Genomic DNA, 22,641 nt, shown 5'->3' on the forward strand with positions numbered 1-22,641 from the left:
TTTTGTAGTATTTGATGATAGTTTCCTGTATTCCCTGATAAAAAAAAATATTTGGTTACAAGCAGAAAGTACAACATAATCCTTCCATCCATTACTGAAAATATATATAAAATGGTTTTGTTGCTTCTCCAAATATACGGTTGGTTGGTTGGTTGGGTTTTTTTCTCAGTGATGTAGTGTTTTGTCTAAATCACCATAAAAATATCGCAGAAGATAAGTATTCTGGAATTCCTTATCTGTTCTGCAGCCAGGTCCTGTTCCTTTCTTCCTCCAAATTATATTGTAAATGAGGTTGGTGTGAATGGATTTGTGGTGTTTCTCTTTTTGACCACTTCAGGTTCGCCAAGAAGCACTGCAGACACTGTGCTTTGCCCCTCCCTCTGATATACTGAATTCTGAGAGTTGGCCAATTCTGCGTAAGCATCTAACGATGTCTCTGTCAGATCCTGATGCAACATTCAGTGTAAGCTAAAGTTCTGTATTTAGTTATCAGATTTGTAGCCTTAGGAAAGAATACTGAAGAGGAATAAGAAGTTACTTATGTATCACGAGTAATCCAGCAGGGTACCAAGACATTTTATGATTTGTGTATGTATCAGATAAACTCTTTTTGAAGTAAAAGAACTATATGACTCTAGTAGGTCTTAGTTTAAAGGATTACAACAGGATTTCAATAGGACTTTGAGAGACTGGAGTACTCATTTACATATCTTTTAATGGAAATGAAGAAGTTTGAATATCTTTTAGCAGACAGATTTAAAAAAAAATTTTGAACTCTGCTGTCGTATTAATATTTCCTATTTAAGTCAAATATATGCTCCATGATGATGAGAAAATGATACATACTAATATTACACAGGCACTGATGAGGAAAAGGAAATGGCGGCTGCTTAAACTGCTTTTAGATTATTTATTATGCCAATTAAGCCTTTTTAATTTTTATTTTTCTTTGAATTTTAAAGTGATTATCAAATAAATGTGAGAGTTGCCCCAGCTGCTGTTACATATTTCTCTTTCAGTGTAGAAGGTCTACACTTTCTTTTGAAACAGTGCTAGTTACAAGTCATTGGTATGTTTAATGACATAAAGTACAGTAGTATTCCTGGATCTACTTCTTTCTATCTCAGTGAGGTTTTGCATTGGTGCTGTCAGTTAAAGTATTCAAGTATTCTTTCGGACTGTAGGTTTCTGTGGTCCCAAACTGTATGTTTTTATCAAATGTGCTTTGCCTTTGTAGAGGTACCTGAGCACTATGTAATATTAAGAATAATGCCACTACATAGTGATTACTGTGCAATAATAATACACAGTTACGTGGATATTTAATACATTGCTTGCCTTTTCTCCCTTAGGAGAAAGTTCTTAGGTTCTATGCAAAAACCTTTTCTTCTTCTCCATTTAATGTGACAAGAGAAGTCTATACAAGTTTAGGTATGTGCATTTAATTACATTTAAGACTTAATGAGTCAGCTACTTCTTAACTTTTATAATGAAGCTGTATAATATAATCTGTTTTGACACTATTGTTATAGAGGTGAGGTTTTTTTTTTCTTCTTTTTTAGCAAAACACTTGGAGTTGTACTTTCTTTCTGGAGAATATTCTCTTCGTATTTCAGCTGGTCTGGATGTATCTAACACAGACATAAATCGTTTACTGAAAAAGGTATAAATGAACTTTCAATAACTTTTTTGTCATTACTGAAGCATCACACATTATTTATTTTTTAATTTTAATAATTATGTTTTCAGGTCCGCCTTTTAAATGAGTACCAAAAGGAAGCTCCCTCTTCCTGGATTCGTCATCCAGAAAAGTATGTCACCCTTAAAAACCTGTCACTGTTTCTTAATTTAATGATTTTTGACATATAATCAGATGCATGTAATTTTAGCAAAAGGTTGATTACAGGATGCACAGGTGACTGGTCAGTGATAAGAGGGGAATATAAATAGAGGTTGGGAATATAAATAGAGGGTGGGAAAAGTGGAATTGAGAAGTTGCATAGGAGTAGTCATGGGTCATATTAAGCTGCTTACTTAGCTTTTGAAGTGTTCTAAGTGCTTTTTAACAAAAATTATTTGGATGTTTTACAAAGTAACAAGGGCAATAAAATATGTAATCATGTAGAAGAATCATGTATGTTGTTAGTTTTATTTATGGTAATACAAAGAATTAATATCCTTACAAGATCAAGTTAAAGATACTGTTGTTGGTATTTATGATTTATCTGAATAATGAGATTTTACCAAAAATTTGTTCCTGAGTATTAGTGATGGGAATATTTAAGGATTTTTGCTTTCTATTAATCTTTTTCCTGTTTGTGTCATAAGGTACATGGAAGAAGTAGTGGAGAGTACCTTGTCACTTTTGTCAGTAAAACGTGAGCCTAATCATCCTGCCTCTCCAGATTTTTTGAGTCCAGTCTACTTCTTGGCACTGCTAGATATCAAAGCAGTATGGTTTAAAAAGTGGACGGTAAGCAAAAAAAAACCCAGCCCAACAGCTGGTAACTTGTTCATGTCTGACATGTATTTTGAAAAGTTTGATTTATGACTGTTGTTATCACACACCTATTGTGACCTGATAATCACCTATAATGAGCACTGTAATTAAGGAAGTCTGGGTTTTTTTTCTTTTTAGGCTTTAAAGTCCTTTACCCTTTAATGCTACTCTCTCCCTCCATTTCTATTCAGTTACTAGTATTCATAAAATTTCTGAGAACTTACTGTGCTTTGGACTTAATTCCGCTTGTCATAATTGACTGGCAACTATTAAAAGATGCAAATATTTTTCTGTAAGAAGTGATGAGCATCAAAGTACAGTTGTATATATGATATGGTGCATGCAACTTGCTAACCTCCAGTGGATATTAGAGCTTTTTGCAGCCTACCATGTATACACTTATAATTTAGGATTTACATGGCAATGTCAAAATGTGTAGTCTAATATTTCAGCATTGTTTTTCTGTTTATTGCATGTTTTGGCACACATTTTTCTAATGACATAATTTTTTTTTTCCATCTTAAATGTACTGCAAACAAAAGGCTCAGCTGAGTATACTAGTGGTTTACACAAGCTGGAGTTCAATACATTGAATACGTACTGTGCACAGGATCCCTAATAGAACAGAATTGGAGATAATTTGTACTTTGTAATTAAAAATAAAACTTATGTGTTTTATGTTTATTATTCTTTGTCATTTTAGCATGCATATTACAGCAGAGCAGTCATACTTAGGCTTCTGGAAAAGAAGTATAAATCTTTGGTAAGTATTTCCCAAGGCAAATTTACTTGGAATTTGTTCTCACTTTGCACATTGTGTTTTGAGCACTTTTTTTCCTTTTTTCCCTTTTGTCAGAGCTGTTCCATGTTGTTTAGCTAGATCAGCCTTTTTGATTTAAATTTTTTAAAAATTTCTCTTTGCTTAAATGAATCATTTTTAAATGCAAAGAAGGATATGCAGCCAGCTCTGAGTAAGGGGAAATTTGGATGTGTTATAGCAGGTGTTTAATTAGGATTATTATTTATTAGTTCCTTGTTTTGCATTCATATTTAGAATTATTTCTGACAAAGTATAAAAAAAAAGCAAATGGTGCATGAAAAAATATTGTAAAAACTGTGCTGAATTTGTTTTTTTGATGGAAAGAGACAAAAAAACTACCGTTGTTTTCTTCAAGTTGTGATATGAAGCATTAAGGATTCAAAGTGTCAGCAAAATAAATCAAACTAGGAGAAAATCTTTAGTAATTCAGGTGTTAATCCTATCACATATTTGGTATGGGCAGATCTCTGGGTAGAAGTTTTATTGTTTTCACTAAAACCCATATAGATTTGAGATGTATTCATATAGACAGGACTTTGGCTACATTTTATAAAATCTTGTAAAGAAATTAAATATAATGTAAAATATATGTGACAGATAAAACCTTGAGATGGGAGACAAGGATACGGACAACTATAAAATACGTTTGTCTTGTTCGTCTGTACGCATAGAACAGAGCATAGCATAAAGCGTGTTCCATGCAACAAAAAATGTTTAGTAGGAAGTCCATGAGCTGGGTAGTCTAATTTATAAGCATAAAGATCCGATTGAGTATTTTTTTATTACGTATGTCTGTGTGTTTTACTTATATTTCTGACTAAATCTTAGAAGCTCCAAACTTTAATAAATCCAAATGTACTTCTTTGTTCATATGATATATTTGTGATTAATTTCTAATTCCATGTTGATAATTTTCAGACTTACATACATTGATTAGGTGGTAATGCTATGATAATGATACAGCACTTCTGCAAAGAACAGTAATAGCACTGAAAGCACCTGACAACCAAACTTGCAGTTTATTAAGTGTATTCAAGACAAAGTTTTTCACAGGCAGAAAATGAAAATCTTCCATAGTAATGAGAATATGGCAATCACACATTGCCATTAACTTCCCAAAATACTTGCATGTTCTCTGTACTCTCTTTCATACATTGTCTTGATGCTTACAGAGATGTATGATAGTGTAATAATAATGGCAGTGTGTTTTAATAGTCCTGTAGAGTTTTGCCTCCCATTGGTTAACCCATTCAAAACACTGAAACGAGGTAATTGCAGTGAAGTGGGTATTTAGGTTCTTGTGTTAAAGGACAGTACTTGGATACAAGAGAGAATTACTTTATTGTAAAATACTAGGGATTTTATTGTTTTGTGCTTTTTTCCACAGATTAATGCAGCTGTCCAGCAATGTCTTGATTATTTTGAGTTTTGCAAGGCAGCAGTTAATAAAAATTACAGAGTAAATGACTTCTCCCAGCAGCGTTGTAGTGAGTATCTTGCATTATATGCACATATATCGGCATTCTCGATGTCTTTGAGCATGCTATCTCAAGAGGAAGACATTCTATTTTTTTCCCCAAAGTGTTATATATGTGTTTTGAGAGAACACTGATAGCACTGGTTAGTTACTTAAGCTGTCTCTCTTTATATACAAAGTGATCCGTGTACATTGCAGGTAGCAGCTAGGTGCTGTAGAGTAAGCTAAAAGAGTCAAGTTCTAATTTTTTTGTTTTATTATTAAAGGTGATAAGGAGAACTTTTTTTACACTGGACCCGAATTGCAGTACGTCAGTTTTGTTCATTCACTGTGCCTTTTGGGAAGGCTGTTGATCTATAAGCAAGGCCGAAATCTCTTTCCAGTACAGCTGAAGAATAAAAAAGGTAAGGGGAGGGCTAATGAAAATGTTGAGCAACACTTTATCTGTTCTTGATATATGTTTCCACTGCAATATTGTGGACATTATAGGACAGTACTCTGTTCAGAATTTCTGTGCCTGGAAACCTTTCTTGAAAGATGGTATAGGTAATTTTGAGCGTGAACACAGTTTTTTAATCTTTGATGGTTTTTATCCTTACGTTTAATATATTAATTTAATGTTGGAGAGTTGGATCAGTGTGTAAGTGATTCTAGGTACGAGTAATATCTTTTGTCAAACCAGTTGATGTAATTGGTTGGAAGAGAAACATGTCCAGGGACCAAAAATGTTTTTTAAGTGTGAAACAAAATCAGTGTTTCAAGCTAATTGCAAGTTTAAAACAATTGCTCTGAGCTTGACCTATTAATATAATTAAGGCAAAACAATGGTAAAGGAAAAGATTGGTATCTGTGGAACAGAAAGATTAGTAAGGACAGAAGATATGAGATGGAAGAGCCCTTAGACGTCCAGAGAAATCTGCATATGGTAATGCATTGCGCAGGGTTGGCAAATGCAAGTGTGTGAGAACAATTGCAGTGTTCCATTACATTAATATCTTTATTAATTCAGTGTAGAATTCAAAACATTACTGGATACTAATTCTGAGACTTGTCGCTCTGATTTGAGGATCAGGACTTAATAGATCCAGTGTAGAGCAGCTGTGAGGAAGAAACATCTGCTAATCAAGTGCTTTTGTCATTTATGGATTATCTGTATAACTCCATTCAAGCAGTGATCCATTCGTGATGGTTGATTCTTTCTCTCCCCTACAAAAGTAACAATTTCACTGTCTGTCTTCTTGATAATGTCCTCAGCTTCATAGATAGCAACCCTTTCCTCACGAATTGTCTTACTTATTGACATAATTACATTAAACTTGGAGCAATAGTTCCCAACCTGCATTTAGCTACATGTTGTTTCTGTTTCAGACCTGAGGAATAGTTGCCTGATAGCTTGTCTCTTTTCCAGTTGTTTCACTTAAGCTAACAGCGAGGTAATGCTTTTTCCTATAGCCATGTATATTCAGCATTCTCAAACTTTGTCTGGCATTTATTTCAATGGAAGACATGGTAAAATTGCAATTGGCTAAATTGGGAGCAAGATCAAGCCTTATAAGCTGATGACGAAATACCTTGGTAAAGTCGCAGGGTCATGCATATCTTTTGCTTTATCAGTTGTACACACATTGATTTCCTCAACAAAGCAAAACATTGTTTACACATATTTACAAAATACTTTTTATTTGTAAAATTAAAGTAATTAAAGTTGTACTTGAATTTGCAGAGTACTTTCCTTTTTTTTTTTTTTTTGTTTTAATAGATGGTGTATCCATAACCAATCTGTTGGTATTATTTACTCAGCTTATTTATTACTCTCCAAATTACCCAAAGACAGCTTTGGCAGCAGATAGAGGTAAATGTTTGTTTTTATATATGCTGATATATATAATTATAATGTGGTAACTTCTTACCAATTTTTAATTTTGGTCTGTTATTTGTGCACATTTTTCTCTTCCCTTCCTCCCTTGCCTTTCTTTCTTCCCTGTAACTGTGTTAAATTAGTGTTTAACAAAATTATAATTCAGAAGCCTCTACATAAGCCATATAAACATGTTTGTGTAAGTCTAAATATAAACAAATACTTCTTGTGTTCACCAGACAATTATTCTCCAACGAGGCTTGTTATGGAGATTCTGCAAGTTTTTTGTGATCAAACAGGATGCGCTGCTGAATGTTTATATACAGATGCAGTGATAGATGCCCTACTTCATCCTGTTCGGAGTTTACTGAGTGGCACAGAGGTTTGTAGTAATCTTCCAAATAATTTTCAATTCTATAGAATATTATAATTTTTTCTTTATTTTCTATGTAGAAGATTTATTTAGTAACATGGTAACTTCTGTAGTATTTTCTACATTAGCTGTTATATATGCCCTAAATAGTATAGGCAGGCATTATGATTGATCTGACAAACTTCATTTTCTTGAAATCTCATGAATAGTAGCAAGAATCATACTGTAGTGAGACTTCCCTTGGGAAAGTTACAGCATTTAATTTTTTTTTTCTTCCAATGTTTTTGTGTGTCTTTTGGATATTTCTTGGATGCTTATTTGCTCTACCTGCTATTTAAAAGGCAACCTACTTTTATTCCTTTTCAAATGTAGCTGGCAACTTGAAGTTGAGTGTTCTCAATAATAGTATAAGTAAAATGTGTAATTCTTCATTAAAAATTATTGAATTGATGAAACAAAGAGTTTGTTTTGTTTTTTAACATTTCTATAAGAATCGTAAAAATCTTGGGTAACACTTTTTCTATCTGTAGGTATTTGAAAGTCTTGTTATAGTTTCAGCCTGTCCTATTGGTTTTTTTTTTGATTGGGATGATTTAATTGTTCTAGGTGACTGTAAGTCTCAAGACAGAGGCTAAGGGTCTGAAATGCCCATTGGTGGAGCCTGAGCTGTTTTCCATAAAGAGACTTTGAGATAAATTAATGGCTGAGAAGTTTTGAATTTACTTCCTGAGACTCATGATTACAAAGACAGTTTGGGTTCCCAACTTAAATACCTTGTTTAGGTTCTTAAAGTTGAATGTTCTCAGTCTCCTTCTGATGATTTTTTCTGTGCAGTTTGTTTATTTTTCAGAAAAGACTCTTCATATTAGTTCCTGAAAATACTTTTACCTATACAAAAATATCCCAATGCTATTTCAAAATGGTAAACAATCTGTTTCTAAACTATTTTAAAGTATGTATTTCTGTAAAGCTTAAAACCATAGTCCTGCAGAAACTTCATCATGTCAATAATTTAGCTCTTCTGTGGGTATCTGTACTGAGAACAGTAGCATTACTTACACATGTTATTTTAAGGCTATCTATGGATGCTTTTGCAAGATTAACACTTTAAGTTGTCTTGTTTTTACTGTACATTGCAAAAATATAGTGCAAATTTTTTCCAGTACAAAAAATGACTGAGCCTGCATGTGCTTTGAACACTGATGGTCGAATTTAAAGACAGTACTAAGGCAATAAAGTAATTGATTTTCTGTGATGGAGGCCTGTGCAATCCCCCAGGGAATCTCTATGGTCATATGGAATTCTAGATAATATATAACTGTCTCTCTTCTTTGTTATACATTAGTAATTAAAAAAGAAATTATCTCTGATAAAGAGGCTGATGCGTTCTTCAGTTTAGCCTGCAAAAACTGAATCCCTTGTAGTCTGCCAAAGGCAAGTCACAGAGCTGCAGAAAGTAGCAGCAGGAAAAAAATCCCTGCTTCCTGAAGAGCAAGAACGTGAAGAATGAGGGTCAGGACTGACCACGCACAAAAGAAGAAGATGGAAGGGTGTGTGGTACCATGGGCTATTTTCCAAAGTATGACACGTATTGATGACAAGCATACTTTTTACCTTCCAAAACTTGCTCCAGCACTGTGCATCTTGGCTAGTGATTCATGAAGAGAGCTCTCGTGCCTGCCTGGTGCTTGTATTGCACTCCGGGAGAGCTGGAGAATGGCAGCTCCTGATGGTGCAGCAAGCCTGGAGCACTTCCAAGTACAGGCTGTTTGCACAAGCAAGAACCTCTGGGGTGATGGAAGGAAGGTAAGAGCAGAGCTCATGCCCACTCCAAACTTGCCCTGGGCAAGAGAGCCCGAGAGAGCCGGGGCGTGCATGGCACCTTGAAAGTGCAAGAGCAGCAGGCAAGAACGGAGCCAAAAGGGCCCAGAGGAGCCCTGACAAGGGGCTGTGCTCAATGCTACAGAGGATAAGAAGCAACTCCCAGGGGCCACCCTTGGGGCTCGCCCTGGGAGTCTGGAAATCTTCCTCCCCCTTGATGCAGGGCACAAGGGCCAACTTCGTGGAGCACAAGCAGCAGGCACCTAGCCAAACTGGCCCAAAGGAGACCTGGCAAGGGGCCGTGCTCAGTGCTGCAGTGGAACGCAAAAAACCCCCAGAGACACTTGCTAGCGCCTTGTGGGGGAATAAAAGCCTTCCTCCCCCCAGCTGCAGGGCAGGAGAGGCCATCTTTGTGGTGCATGAGCAGCTGGCAGTAACCTAGCCAATATGGACAGGAGGAGCCCTGACAAGTGGTCATACTTGGTGCTACAAAGGAAGGCAAAGAACCCCTGGTGACCAGTGCCAATCTGCCCTGGGGGAAAATTCCTTCCTGAACCCGGCACTGGCAATCAGCTATTCTGTGAGCACACGAGCAAGACCTGCCTCCTCATCCCGCAGGCTGGTCACACCTCCCAGGAATTTTCCCTGTCACTTGGCTCCCAGGGACAAACCTTGTGCTGTTACTCGTCTCTCAGGCCATGGCACAAACCAAGCCTGAATCCCAGAGACCACCCCTATTAGCCGTCCCCTCTCTGCGCCAGAGTTAACCTCCATGAGGCCACCTGGAGAGGAGGACCAGGGACACAAAGCAGGATGTGACTCCTGTTATCCTCCTGTGACTTAGTAACTGGTCAGTTTAAAAAAACAGGTTATGTTCAGGAATATTTAATGCACAGTAGCTGTGGTAGGTTGGTTATGTGTTTTGAATTTGAATCTGGAATATGTCCTATTTGTTCTAACAAAGGTGTAAATTGTTTTGTACTGCATTTTTTCTGCATAGCTAGAAAAGGTAAACCAGGTCAGAGTGACCCTCTCCCTCTTTTACAAGAATTTGAACTTTTTTTTACTTCCTAACCAAACCATTGGCACTTCTTAGGCACTCAGGAATCCTAATGCTGGACCATGCCTGTCTCAAAAGGAAGGTGATGGCCATGCATGCATCTTTCTTCAGCAGGGATTTGGGGGTGGGTAGCACTGAAGCTGCATATGGGGGTCCCTGGTTGTACGGTGGGCCTAATGAGCAAACACAATGTTATTTTACATTTGAGCTCTGAATTCACTTAAATAAGTGCAAGCCTTACTTGCCTTTTAAATAGAGTAGTATTCTGTATCTGTAGTAGAGGGGGGAGGAGAAACTTGGTGGCTATGAGCAGGAGTTGTCAGAAGAATTGGTTTGTGGGCAGCAGTATTGAGCTTTTGGGCCCTGAGGCCTCTTGAGTTGCTGCTGAAACATCGCAGAACATTGCATTCACATTTTAAATAAACAAAGTACTGTGTTTTGTTTTGTTTTGTTTTGTTTTTGTTGTTGCACAGGGAAAGCAAAATAATAACACTCTTCTGAAGAAACAGTGATAGCACAGTATGTTCCTTTCTTAGATTCCTGAGCGATGATACCTAGTAAACCAAAAATAAAAGGTTGGGGAGATTTTTGATCCTTTGTATCACTGAAAATTTTAACTGAAAAGCCAAAGTCAAAATTGTGTTTTTCTCTTGGGTTACTTTGACCACCGGCAATAACAATAAAATCCTTAAATTTAAAGTTAGGTAGACTGTATATTTTTCCTCTGTGCACTATATATAGAGGTACTTGTAAGAGAAGAAGCAGGAGCTGGATTGCATAGGATTTTTAAAAATCATTTCTCCTGTGAGTCTGGCTGTCCTTGATGAATAGCAGAAGAGTAGAAGAGATCTAAGCAGTGGACTTCAGCTTCAGGGGAGTGGTGCTTTATTCCCCGTTCTGACGTACTAGATATTTAACAAGTGTTACTGGGAACAGTAATCCTCCCCAGCTCATCTCTGCCTAACATTCAGCACTGTTGACGCTGCTCTGTTGTACCAGGTGTGGAGAGGGGGAAGCAACCAAAGGGGACTTCTCACTTTGAAAACTATCCTTCTTTGTTAGTGTGTTTATGCATAAATCCTAGGAATCTGGAGTGTTTCTCTGTCCCTGGGTGAGGTGGTGTGCTCTAGCTATCTCATGACTGCATTATTGAGCGATATGGACAGGAATAGAGTTTCGGTGAGCACCTTTAGGACACTGCGTAAATCCTGCAGAATTACAGCTACCATCTACTGTCAGGCCTTTGGCACATCCCACTGCTTCCCTTCCCCTGGTCTTGGCAGCCTGGGATCAGTGCCAGCATAGGTAATGATGTGGGTGCCCGGCCTTGAAGAGAGCTGTTTGAGAAAGCTCAGCTAGGACACCTCAGCAGAGATCCCTCCAGCAATGACTCTGATAATAAGCCTCAGTGTGGACTCACTCCACCTTTCACTCAGGAGTGTTTTTTAAGATGAGGTTCTTGTCCTCATTCCCTGAAGCCTAGGCATTGAAGCCTTGACTCACAGACATGATTTCTTGGCTTGCTTCACCTCCAGCCTGCCTTGTCACTATAAATCCAGTTGCAGGGTGGTCAGTGGGCTGCATCTGAGCCCGGTTACTGTGTCTGGAGCTGACCCTGACTCGCTGACTTGGCTTCTTGATTTAACCTTGGACTTCCCTCACCACTGCGAAGGGCACCTGGACTGTTGGGTGGACCTGGTTACTCTCACTGGACCTTGTCTGCTCGCCTTGCTTGTGTATGGTCGGGCTGCCCATCTGATGGCGAGGCATTGCCTCTGCCTGCCTCGTTATGATGCTCAGCTCCTGGCTTCTTGTCCCTTAAAGGGCATCCTGCCCTTGATGCTCCCTGGCAGGTTCTTTGTGGAACACACCATATTCTGAGTGTCTACCATTGGAATATTGACTTCACTTATTAATGAGCAATGGTCAATTTAACATTAATTTGGGCATTAGTGATGGTACCAGACCAAACAGTCTGAATCCTAGTGTTAAATATTCAAGTCTGCTTGATACAGCCTACTTGTGCCTATACGGTGTTCTGAAGTGAATTAGGAATTGGTAGATGACTTTTGCTTTGCTCCGGTGGGGAAGACTTTCCTTATGATTCCAAAGCAAATGGCTGTTTGTGCCTACTGCAGCCTTGAAATGAGGTGGATGCAGAAGATCTTGGGAACTGGAGTTCCATTTGTAGCCGAAGAGTTGCCAGTGCATATGCAGCAATGATAGAGTTACCATGTTTCTCACCTTGATTCAGGTATTGTTCTTATACCCCTAGGTGGCATATCAAGAGCCTCTCCACATTTATGGTGGGAAAAGATAAAAAGGAGTTTAGAAATGTCTGTTCTCAATATCTGTGCAGTCATTGGACTTCTGCCATAATCATTAAAAGTAACAGTTACTGCCATTTGTGATGAAGATTTCTATGTGATGGCGTTTGAACATAGGCTCTTCCCTGATTTTGTTTTAGCCATTAAGCAGTCATCAGAAAGGTGACCTTCAGGTTCTACGTACATAAGCCAGACTTGAATAAACAGCTTTCACAAAAGCATTGAATTTTAAACTTGTTTTCTTTTTATCTCTTTTTTCTTCCAAATAGGTGCATATAAGGTGTCTTGAAACCACTTTAATTGATGTAGCTGATATTTTGGGAAGGATTGCTGCTGTAGAAGATGGTCTTTCTCTTCTTCTTTATGGAGAAAATGAAAAAAATGCGAAAGAAGATAGGTAAGAGTGCATTAATGAATAGCATTAGTGAGTACTTTAATGAATTACGTTAGTCTCATGAGGCTCATGAGATTCATTTTCTCTTTTTTCATTAATCTGTAATGTGATATGTTCTGTTTATGTTTGGAGAAAATATACTTGATTATCAAGTAAAGTAGGAAGTGTTTTAAAGAATGTATTAGGGAGATATTTATGTGTATCACCAAGTGAAATAGCAATTCAAAGAAATACTTTTATTAAGAGAGATGATTTACTTGTTTTTCTTATTCATGTTAGAGATTTCCTTTCTCCAGATGTAGTTCCAGTACGTTCGTAGTGCTACTGTTTAGTCAAAGGCCTTTCTTCTCTGTTTTTTGTTTGCTTGTTTTTAGAATATTAAAAATCAACCTAATTTATTGAAAGAATAGATTTAATGTAGCATTCACATTTCAATACATCTATTAGAGACAGATCTTGTATCAGAAGCTGACATTTGTAATACTGTACCTAACAGGATCTGTGTGACCTTATGGGTTATATATTGCTAGCTGATGCTAAAGCTTGAAACAGGGCAGTAAAATTGAGACTAGCCTTTAAAAATATCTAAGCTGCAGGTCATGAAAATAAGCCTAAAATCCTTAAGTACCAGTTATTTGGAATGTATGTCTTCTAAGTGCAGGAAGCTCAGAAGTTGTGTATGCTTTCAAGCGGAGTTAGAAGTGAAAGTATTTTGGAGAAATAATTGCCCTTTTGAAATACTAGGGCATGAGCAGTGAGGCCCTGAACCAAAGTTGACCTCTAGATGAACCTCACGAGCTAACAATATATCTAATGTGTATACATATTGATTACATATGCAATGTATTACCTTATTAGTATATGCCAGTTTAAGCGTTACAACAAAACTTTTATATAGAGCATTGCTGTAACACTTGCTGTGTAAGGTTAGTCAGCAGAAAGATACTAATTGTGTAGCAGTAGCCAAAATTAAGCACAGATGTGCCCTGTCACCACAGATGGCAAAGGAATGTGGCAAGTTGTGACAAGCTTTGTTGAGAGATACATAATCAAGATTACTAGATTCTTTTGTTCTTGTTATCTCCCCGCTCCTGCCCCGGCCAGGCTTGAGATGGAAGTTAACAGGGAGAAAACCACACCAGATGTTTTGCGCAGGTTAAGATATAAAGTTGTTTATTCAACTGTATAAAAGTGGGGAACGTTTGCAGGGAAATTTGGAAGCCTCGGCTATACAGTGGATGCACTGTATAAAGATTTCCCAGTTGCTGGGAAGGGTTTTCCAAATCCTCACTGCAACCAGGGTCCCCAGCAACTGTGGATCTATATTACGGTAACGTATTAATAGGGCAATTGGTGATGTATCTTTCTTAATCACTATCGCTAACCCTATGTAGTAATGATTAGGTGCATTACCTTATTTTATGCTTGCTATAGTAGTTTGCTTATTATTTTGCTGCTTTACCTTATCTTGCTTTAATTTATTTTCACTGTATTATTTTCCTCATTATTTTATCACTTTAAACATAAGTAAAAATAAGTTTACTTCTTTAATTTGGTGCCTGTGTCCTTTGTGCTAACCCCGTCAATTGGCAAGACACCTTTGCACTGAGTACCTTTCTAGGTTCAGAAGGAGATCTTGGGTAGGAAAAAGGAAGAACAAATTTTGCCTTGTGGTGATATCCTTAACACTATTTAAGCAGAAGCTAAAATGATTATCTTGTTACTCTTCTCAACTGGACTCCTGTAGAGCACACAGTCTATGTAGTTCATAGCCACGTGGTCTGGATGGAAGACAATGGATGCATTTTTGCTTTATGTAGGCAAAGTAAAATCACTTGCTGTACATTTCTTTTCTTCTGGCTGGTGTTAGAAGTTATAATATCGTTGGGCCTCCATAGTGGGTCATAGTTTCTTTCCATAGTTTCTTTTCATCTAGAAAAAATTAAATAAGCTCAGGCAGAGGACTTGTTTCAAGGTTTATTGATGACTACAAACCAACATTTTAAAAGTGTTATTTTATTTCTAGTCCTGCAGCTGTTCATGTAATTGTTCAGTTTACAAAGAAGCTTCTTCAAGATGACATTTGTCTTTTATCTGGATCCGAGCTTTTGCCAGTTGTTAAAGGAGCTTTCATTTTTGTATGTCGTCAGATGTACAGAACTTGTGAAGGCCTGCAGATGCTCATTCCTTATCGCTTGCATGAATCTATCGGAGAGGCCTGGAAAAAGGTAAGTCTTGCTTGGGATTGGGAAGATTAGGAAAAAATCTTACTGTAAGAGGTTCGGCTTATGTAATAGTTGTTCTTTGCTTCAGGTTATTTACATTTAAGTAGTGAGATAATGCTTGAATTGTTCTAAAGATGAAGTTCTACTGTTCAAATTTTCCTTCTGTATGTGAACCTTGCAGAAGCTTAGTTTGAGACTTCTGTGCCTTAAGATTAAACCAGGAACTCTCAAGATACTTTGACAGCCCTATCATTCATAGGTCAGCTCCTTTCTAAATATTGTCCTTTATGCTAGAGTTCACCTGATGTCATGATACCCAATGTCCACTGCAGATCTGGTCTTCACTATTGGTCTGGGATGTTTTGAAAGGAAAAACTTCTGCAATGTGGTCTTAGTAATTTCTGGGTTAAACTAGTTAGTTTCAGTTGGAGATATGGATGTAAAAAGGAGACTCAAAATATTTGACTTAAATAGATGTCATTGAAACATTCTCGAGAGACCATAATGAAAAGTGCCAGTCAGGAGTTCTTGTCTTACCTGTGTACTAGGATATCTTTTGAAGTGTTGAGTCTGTATTTCAACTTCAGTTTGATTGCTAATCTAATGCTTTTTCTGCGTGAAAGAGTTTGAGTCCAAGAGTTCTGAGTATTCAGCTTTCTGTTACAGTTTTACTGAACAAGGTATATAGATCTCTGCTTTATTCAGTAAATTTTTCTATTTTCATTGTTCTGATAGCCATATGCTTTCTTATGTATTGCTATAGAAACTTAATTAAGAAGGAAAAATGACAGTAGATGCTGCAAGAGCAGTTTTCACAAGTTCACAGTGAAGTAAAATTCAAACAAACATTTAAATCAATAACATCAACAGCATTTAGGTAAGGGTAGCATACAAAGCTTCAACTTTGGCTTACAGCTAAAGAGAAAGCATATTTAAGCTATGGCTATCATAACTCTTAGTGGAAAACCAAAATTTATCTGCGTTGTTTCACTTTATGCTGAAAAATTGAACCATCTCTTTTTTTTTTTTTTTTTTCCTCCAGTGATTGTAAAATATTTTCTTAGAGAAGGATCAGACCAAGCTGGGAATAAAAATTGGCTAAAAATACAAAAGTTTTTTTTTTGGAGGCAAGGAAGTGGGAGAGATTGAATGTAAGGGAAAAAATGGAACAGCTATTCTTCCTGTCAAATGCTGTATGCTTTTATTATGATTAGAAATTTTAAAAAGCAGTCACAGTGTAAACTTAGGCAAAGAATATCAGGATGATAGAATGTGCATAGAAGAGAGACTTACCTCACCAGCATCTGGGTCTTTCTCAGTGCTTTTATATATGAATATTATAATGAAAGCATACATTTTAATTGAAAATAAAATATTTTATTACTTACAATCATAATTATATCACAGTAAACTTTTCTCATCAAACACTGTTGGTTTTGAAACTTAGGTTCTTACTTGTGTTGAGAACTTTTAAGATTTTAGTGAATTAAGGAGTTTTGTTCACTTGAATTATGCTGTAATTTACATAACTCAACAATCTGTCCATCTTTTTGTGCTTTTCTATTGTGTAACTAGTCAGTCTTACTTGAACTAACCTGTTACTCTATTTAATGTTTATCACAGGCAGACTGTTACATGCTTTTGATGGGCATTTCCAGATATTTGCTCTAAAGCACCACAGCATTTACACATGCACAAAAGTCTTTGCGCATTGAAATCCTTTATTATGGTATAGAACATCATTTAGACAAATTGTTTTGACATGTGCAAGATAAGTAGGCTGAATGTGTTCAATTTGAAAAAAAAAATCATAAAATGCTTAACTGACAAAGTGCCATTTGTTCACATCACTTGGAGATCAAATTGAGACTGACATGGAATCTATGTATTCAGAACTTCAGGAATTGATGAGTTAGTACAGGAAGGTCTCATTTTCAACTCTGCCATCTTGGTTACTTTTAAAATTATTTTCTATCATTGTTCAACATTAAAACATCTGAAATTTATAAAATATTCTACCATTTATCATTTAGCAAAAATGGTGGACTTTGGTGTACTCTATCCAAGCAGTAGTCACAATTTTTTAATGAATAGACTGGTAATTTGTTTCCTCTTATTTAACATGTCTCCTGGAGTTTTAAGACTGATAGAGAAGAAAAATTTTTCTTGGCAGATTCTGCTGGGATTCTGGGACAGAATTTTTACAGATTATAGTAAAAGGGGAACTTAACAGATCCAGCACAACTGGCTAGTTTAATAGAGGTATCTTTTGTGGATTTATTAGATCACGGTTATAAGAGAGTAAATTAGTGACAACTCACTTTAATTTGAATGATGCAATATGCTTTTTATCCCTAGAAACATAAACCAGCTTATATCATTCATCTTAAATATGCAGTGTTTTTCACAATTATTTTCAAATATAATTTAAATTTGAAACTCCATCAAATATAAGACTATGTATATGTATTTATCTAAGTTTGTAGCTTGAATTATATCCATAACTATATATTTAAATTTATGTAATTTATACATAAATAAAAATATTCAGAATTACTTAATAAATTTGGTGTTGAGTTATTGACTCCAGAGGCTTATTTCCATTACCTGTGACAGAAGTGGAGTAAAGAGTTCCTTTCAGGTTTGTTTTTTTTTTTTTTTTTTTAATGTTGATTTTTTGCTTTGGGAGTCTCCAGTTAAAAAAGTAAAAGAAAGAGGTTTTTATTTTAAGAATTTTAGTAAAAACTTTAAAAATGCAGTAGGTTTAAAATGGTGTACACCCAAGGAAAAGATAAGAAGTAAGCTTTTCTGGAATAGAAAATATAGTGGAATAGTGTATTCTGTGCCAAAGGCTAGACTACAACCTGATCACTTATTTTTTTAATATGTAACAAGAGAATGAGCAAGATCTGGAGTTTAAAAATGGTGTAAATAAACAGTAAGAACCTATATATTTTTTTTTTATTTCACAGACGAGTTTGCTTTCAGAAAGAGTACCCACCCCTGTAACTGGTGCAGAGTCAACTTCGTCAATAAGTCTAGAGTCAAAAAACATGTAAGTTGATGCTTAATTTAAGCACATGTACAAGTATGAACAAACCTGCTACTTTATCCACAATTGAGCCATCTTATAACCCTGTGTTTTTTGCCTAAGGCATAGTGGTAGGTAGAGGGAGTGAAGTCATCCTAGCATAGGTCTCAGTAGAGTTACAAAATTGTTCTTGACCTTTCAGGACTTTCTTGGCTTACAGAGTTGTGTCTAATCTATGTAAAATTGACTTACAGTTTATTCTCCCTGACTACAGAAGTCGGTTTGAGGAAAATGTGAATTAGAAAGCATAAAACAAAATAGCTGTCAGAGTTTATCTTATGGCTTTGACGTCGTGTTAATTTAAAATGCTGTTCTGCTGAATGGTATCTACACTTTCAAAATACTATGTAGCAAGATTGGCAGCATTCTGGCTGAAAGCCTGATACGAAAGGCATCCTTCCTTTTATACTAAAACTTAATGTTCCTTTTTAGATGCTTGTATACATTAAGATGAGAAATATACAAATATTTGTGAGCCTGAAAATTCAGGGTGATGTTGGTGTTAGTGCAGAACCTAGTTAAGTAGATTATTGTTTATACTTTGCCATAGATTTAATGTATAATTTGCAGATACCTCAACAGTTATTACTCCGGTCTGTAGTGGCAGCATGTGAACTGCTTATAGCAATTCAAGTATAGTGGTAAAAAGAAATCTAGAGATGCAGAGCTCTGACTGAGGAGGCTGTCACTAATCACTACTAATTTACATAAGGTGCAATTTCCTCCTATCTAGATTTTTCATTTAACTGTGGAAAAAGACATACTGATTTATTTCTGGGTGAAATTTTTGCTTCTGAACATGACATGGCAGGGATTCTGCAAGAGAAGTGATTAAAGTCTGGGGTAATGGTTGACTGCAATGAGAAAAGTTGCATGCTGCTTGCTGGTGATAGGAGTCAAAAATGGGAAATGCGAACTAGAGATGAGAATCCAGTAAGCAAATACTTTCAGGGAAGCAGAATCACAAGCATCTGGTGATATCTGCAGGGATGGGACCTAGTCAAATGTGATGTAATTGCTTCACTTTTATTTTTAGGGCATAGAATATTTTGTAGGGCAGAGGGTATCATACTTTATTCTTGTAATTGCTGTTCTTCCTGCCATGTCTGTAGAAAATATTTTCCATTTACAGCCATTAGTATGTGAAGCTGTTGTCTGTATATATAGCATCTTATTTTCATAATTCTGTACTAATTTCTAGCAAGAGCTTTTTCTCCTCAAAAGTTATTTTTTAATAGTTCCTCATAGGGTTTTTACATTGGTTGGAAATTCTGCACTTGCTTTGCCAATTTTTAACTGACACATTAATGCCTTAAAAGACTTGTCTAGAGTCACTAAGTACATTTAAGGATGGCATGGGTCTTTTGGGTTCCCCATTACATCATCTTTGTGTTCTGTGTTCCTACCTAACCATAGTTTTGTCAGGATGAGTTTGAATGCTTGTACAAAATGCAGTCTAATACATATTCTGACCTTCCCAAATGCTTTTTTTTAAGCTAACATAGGGTAAACATATAGAGTTCAGTGAATGGAGTAGTGTTGTTTTTCAAAGTTAGAAATTGTAGGTTTTATTTTTTCCCTTGCTTTTTTACATATATTTTTTAATTATTATTATTGCTACTCTTGCAGTTTGCTATGGGAAGAGACTTTGTTAGAGGCCTTGCTAAATTTTTCTGCCACACCCAAAGGACTGTTTCTACTTCATAGTACAGGTGCCATGAATGACTGTGTGAACTTTATGTTCAGCAGTTTATCAAAAACACTCCAGGTAAGCATTACAGAGTCTGTACATTTCTTTTTCTTTTAATGAGTTTAATGAAATAAAAAAGAAAGATAATAATTAAGGAAATTAATCCAGAAAAAATGTAGTCAATTTTTGCAAAAATGAATTTAAAATGTAGCTTATCGTCTTTGATATTGGTGCCACAGTGATTTAAGTTTGTTGGATGTTACTCATCTTCAGAATGTCAGGCATGTATTTAGGTTTTTCTGACTTCTTACTGTAAAGTTTGAAATACTAAGCAAAATATTTTTTCTTTTTTTCTCCTATGTGCAAAGTTTTTAGACCAAGTTGGTAGGTGGTGTTGAAATCTAGATATGCTACACAATACTTGAAATGTAACCAAAAATCAGATAATACGCATTTTAAGAGAAAAAACAATGTTACAGACATCTTACTGATTATGTGCAAAAAGCATTATAATACTAATGTTTTTATTCTTTGCTGATGTTGCATGTCTCAGCCACGGTATTTTGCATTTCAATTTTGTTAATATATTTGATAAAGTTGTTTGGTTTGGAATCTGGCCCTGATAAGTCTGTAGAGGATAATATCTATGAACTGTTCAAGTCTAACCACACAGTGGATTAAATTCTGTAAACAAGTACAGGAAAGATCAATACTTAAGAGATCATTTGAGAGTTTCATGCCCTCTGAATAACTAGCACTGTGCTTTTATATTTGTTACTAACAGACAAATGAGTATGAAGACTTTGGTAACAGAATGATTGTTACACAAATGGCAACAACACCAACAGGTGCAGTATCTCTACAGACTTCAGGTAAATTGAAGAATGATGTTATTATGAAGAGTTACCTACTGTAGTCTTGCATATTAGAAAAAGATTGTGAGAAAGATGTTAAAAAAGATTAACTGAGTGGAATAATACACAGTATTAGCAAAGACTGCTTGAATGTCTATTGATTTCTTCTTGATGGAAATTTATTCTTTCCAACTTTTATGTCGTTCACTTATCTCAATGCTGGGTTGTTGGGTTTTTTTTTCTTACATTATACGAAATCTTCACCTCATTGGTTTGGGTTTCCAGAAGTTTCCTGTATGTGCATAAAGACATTTATATCTGTTAAAAAAATAAGCCACTAACAATTTGCAAGTGCTTCTTATTGATCTACAGATCAAAATTAGTAACTGTTGATTTCTGTAAGTTTTATGTACTTTTACATGGTTACTAACTGCTCGAAGAGTGAGAAACTGCAAAGGCCTGCATGTCATTCTTGCTCTTATGAAATAGTGAGATAGAATTGAGATTGTCTGAATTGACAATTCTTCTCATGTCAATCAATACCACAAAGATCCCTTCTGATACATTCTCAGATAACTCAACTCTTGCCATAACATCCAGCAGTCTAGGTAGTTGTTATGTTAAAACTAGGATCTTATCAATAAAGTAAAGCTACTGTCTGAAGTTGCGAAGTCCACGAGGTACAACAGTTACAAATATTCTCTCTGAGAATAGCTAGAAGTGGCTGGTGTGTAATAAAAATGACTTGGGTGAAAGACTGTCAAAAAGGCAGGCAAATTCTTCCAGTGAAGTGACAAAAAGGCAGGCAAATTCTTCCAGTGAAGGAAACTGATTGGGATCTTTCAGAAAGCAGGGAGCAGATCTACTTGAGGAGTAACCCATCTGTCCTGTTTAAGGTTCTCAGACAAGTTGCTTCTCATGGTCCTTGGCATCAAAGGGTAAACCAGAAATAATCAGCATTGATTTTTCAACCTTGAGAGGAGGTTGTATAATGTATATGAAGTCCATATTAAGCCTGTAACTTACATTTGGAGATTTCAGAGTTAGATGGATATCTTTCCTCCCTATAACGTATATGAAGTTCATATTAAGCCTGTAACTTACATTTGGAAATTTCAGAGTTAGATGGATATCTTTCCTCCTCTATTTTAATATTTAACATTTTAAAGTCAGCTAGTAGTGCTTCTCTTAAAAAGATGTTTTCAGTCCTTTTCATGGTGGTATATTTTCATTTATTAATGACTTACAGTAAATCTGTATTTTTAAAACCACAGAGCCAGTATTAGCTAAGCTTGATCTGTAACAGATAACTTGTTAAAGAAGGACAGCGGCTCATTTACATGGAATATACATAAATATCATCCTACTCTAGTATAATAATCTTTACAAACTGTTGCTGTAGATTTTATATTGAATATAAGCAGACTGTTGTAGAAAGGTATTTTGACTTAAGGATTGAGAATAGCAGGGAGAGTAACCCTCAGGCAGTCTGTCCTGTGAAATGTTAGTCCACAAGGCAGAGAATTTTGAGAATCTCAGTTAAAATTGTGGTGTAAAATGTTTTTTAATGTGAAAATTGATTTTCTAGTATTCCTACTATTCTCATAATTAGAACAAAAATTTGTTTTAGGCTTTATAAAGGCACTTGTAACTGAATTATGGGCTCTTTTGGAGTGTGGAAAAGATGATTTCAGGATAACCCAACCCAAATCTACTCCAGTTGACCCTATTGACCAAAGCTGTAAGAAGGTGAGAAACTACATAATCTTCTGTATTGACATGGAAGGACAGTGCTGTATTTCAGATAGGATGATACATACATTTCTGTAGACTTCTATTGCAACTATACTTGCTTTTTGGCATGTGGGGCAAAATTAGTATGATATGCTAGGCAAATTATGTCTAATTGAAGTATTCTTGTGTTGCATGGCAAGTCAAAATGGCAAGAATCCATTAAAGTCAGTATAAAATAATAAATAACAATCACGACAAAAGTGAAAGTCTTAAAATACTGGCCATCAGTTCACATCTCTGATTACTATAGTAAGATCAGGGAGAGTGACATGTTTTAAAGTATGCTGTGTCGCTAGATTTTAGAATTATGTGATATGAAAATACTATAATTTTCAAAATTGCTTGTACAATTTTGTG

The 22,641-nt window shown here is 35.9% G+C and overlaps 1 protein-coding gene across 1 annotated transcript; it reads left to right on the forward strand.

The window, feature by feature from the left end:
• Positions 1-337: 337 nt before the first annotated feature.
• LOC104458686 (protein broad-minded-like) lies at positions 338-22,239 on the forward strand (the record flags this gene model as incomplete). The annotated part of the gene is made up of 16 exons (XM_010075986.1): positions 338-463; positions 1,353-1,431; positions 1,563-1,663; positions 1,750-1,811; positions 2,329-2,473; positions 3,204-3,263; positions 4,708-4,807; positions 5,064-5,201; positions 6,557-6,649; positions 6,895-7,037; positions 12,506-12,633; positions 14,657-14,858; positions 17,828-17,910; positions 19,576-19,714; positions 20,421-20,508; positions 22,121-22,239. Coding segments are annotated over 16 exons (1,806 nt in total), but the record flags the coding sequence as incomplete, so codon positions are not given.
• Between the last annotated feature and the right edge of the window lie 402 nt (positions 22,240-22,641).

Source organism: Pterocles gutturalis, unplaced genomic scaffold, assembly GCF_000699245.1.
Source record: "Pterocles gutturalis isolate BGI_N339 unplaced genomic scaffold, ASM69924v1 scaffold7273, whole genome shotgun sequence".
NCBI lineage: Eukaryota > Metazoa > Chordata > Aves > Pterocliformes > Pteroclidae > Pterocles > Pterocles gutturalis.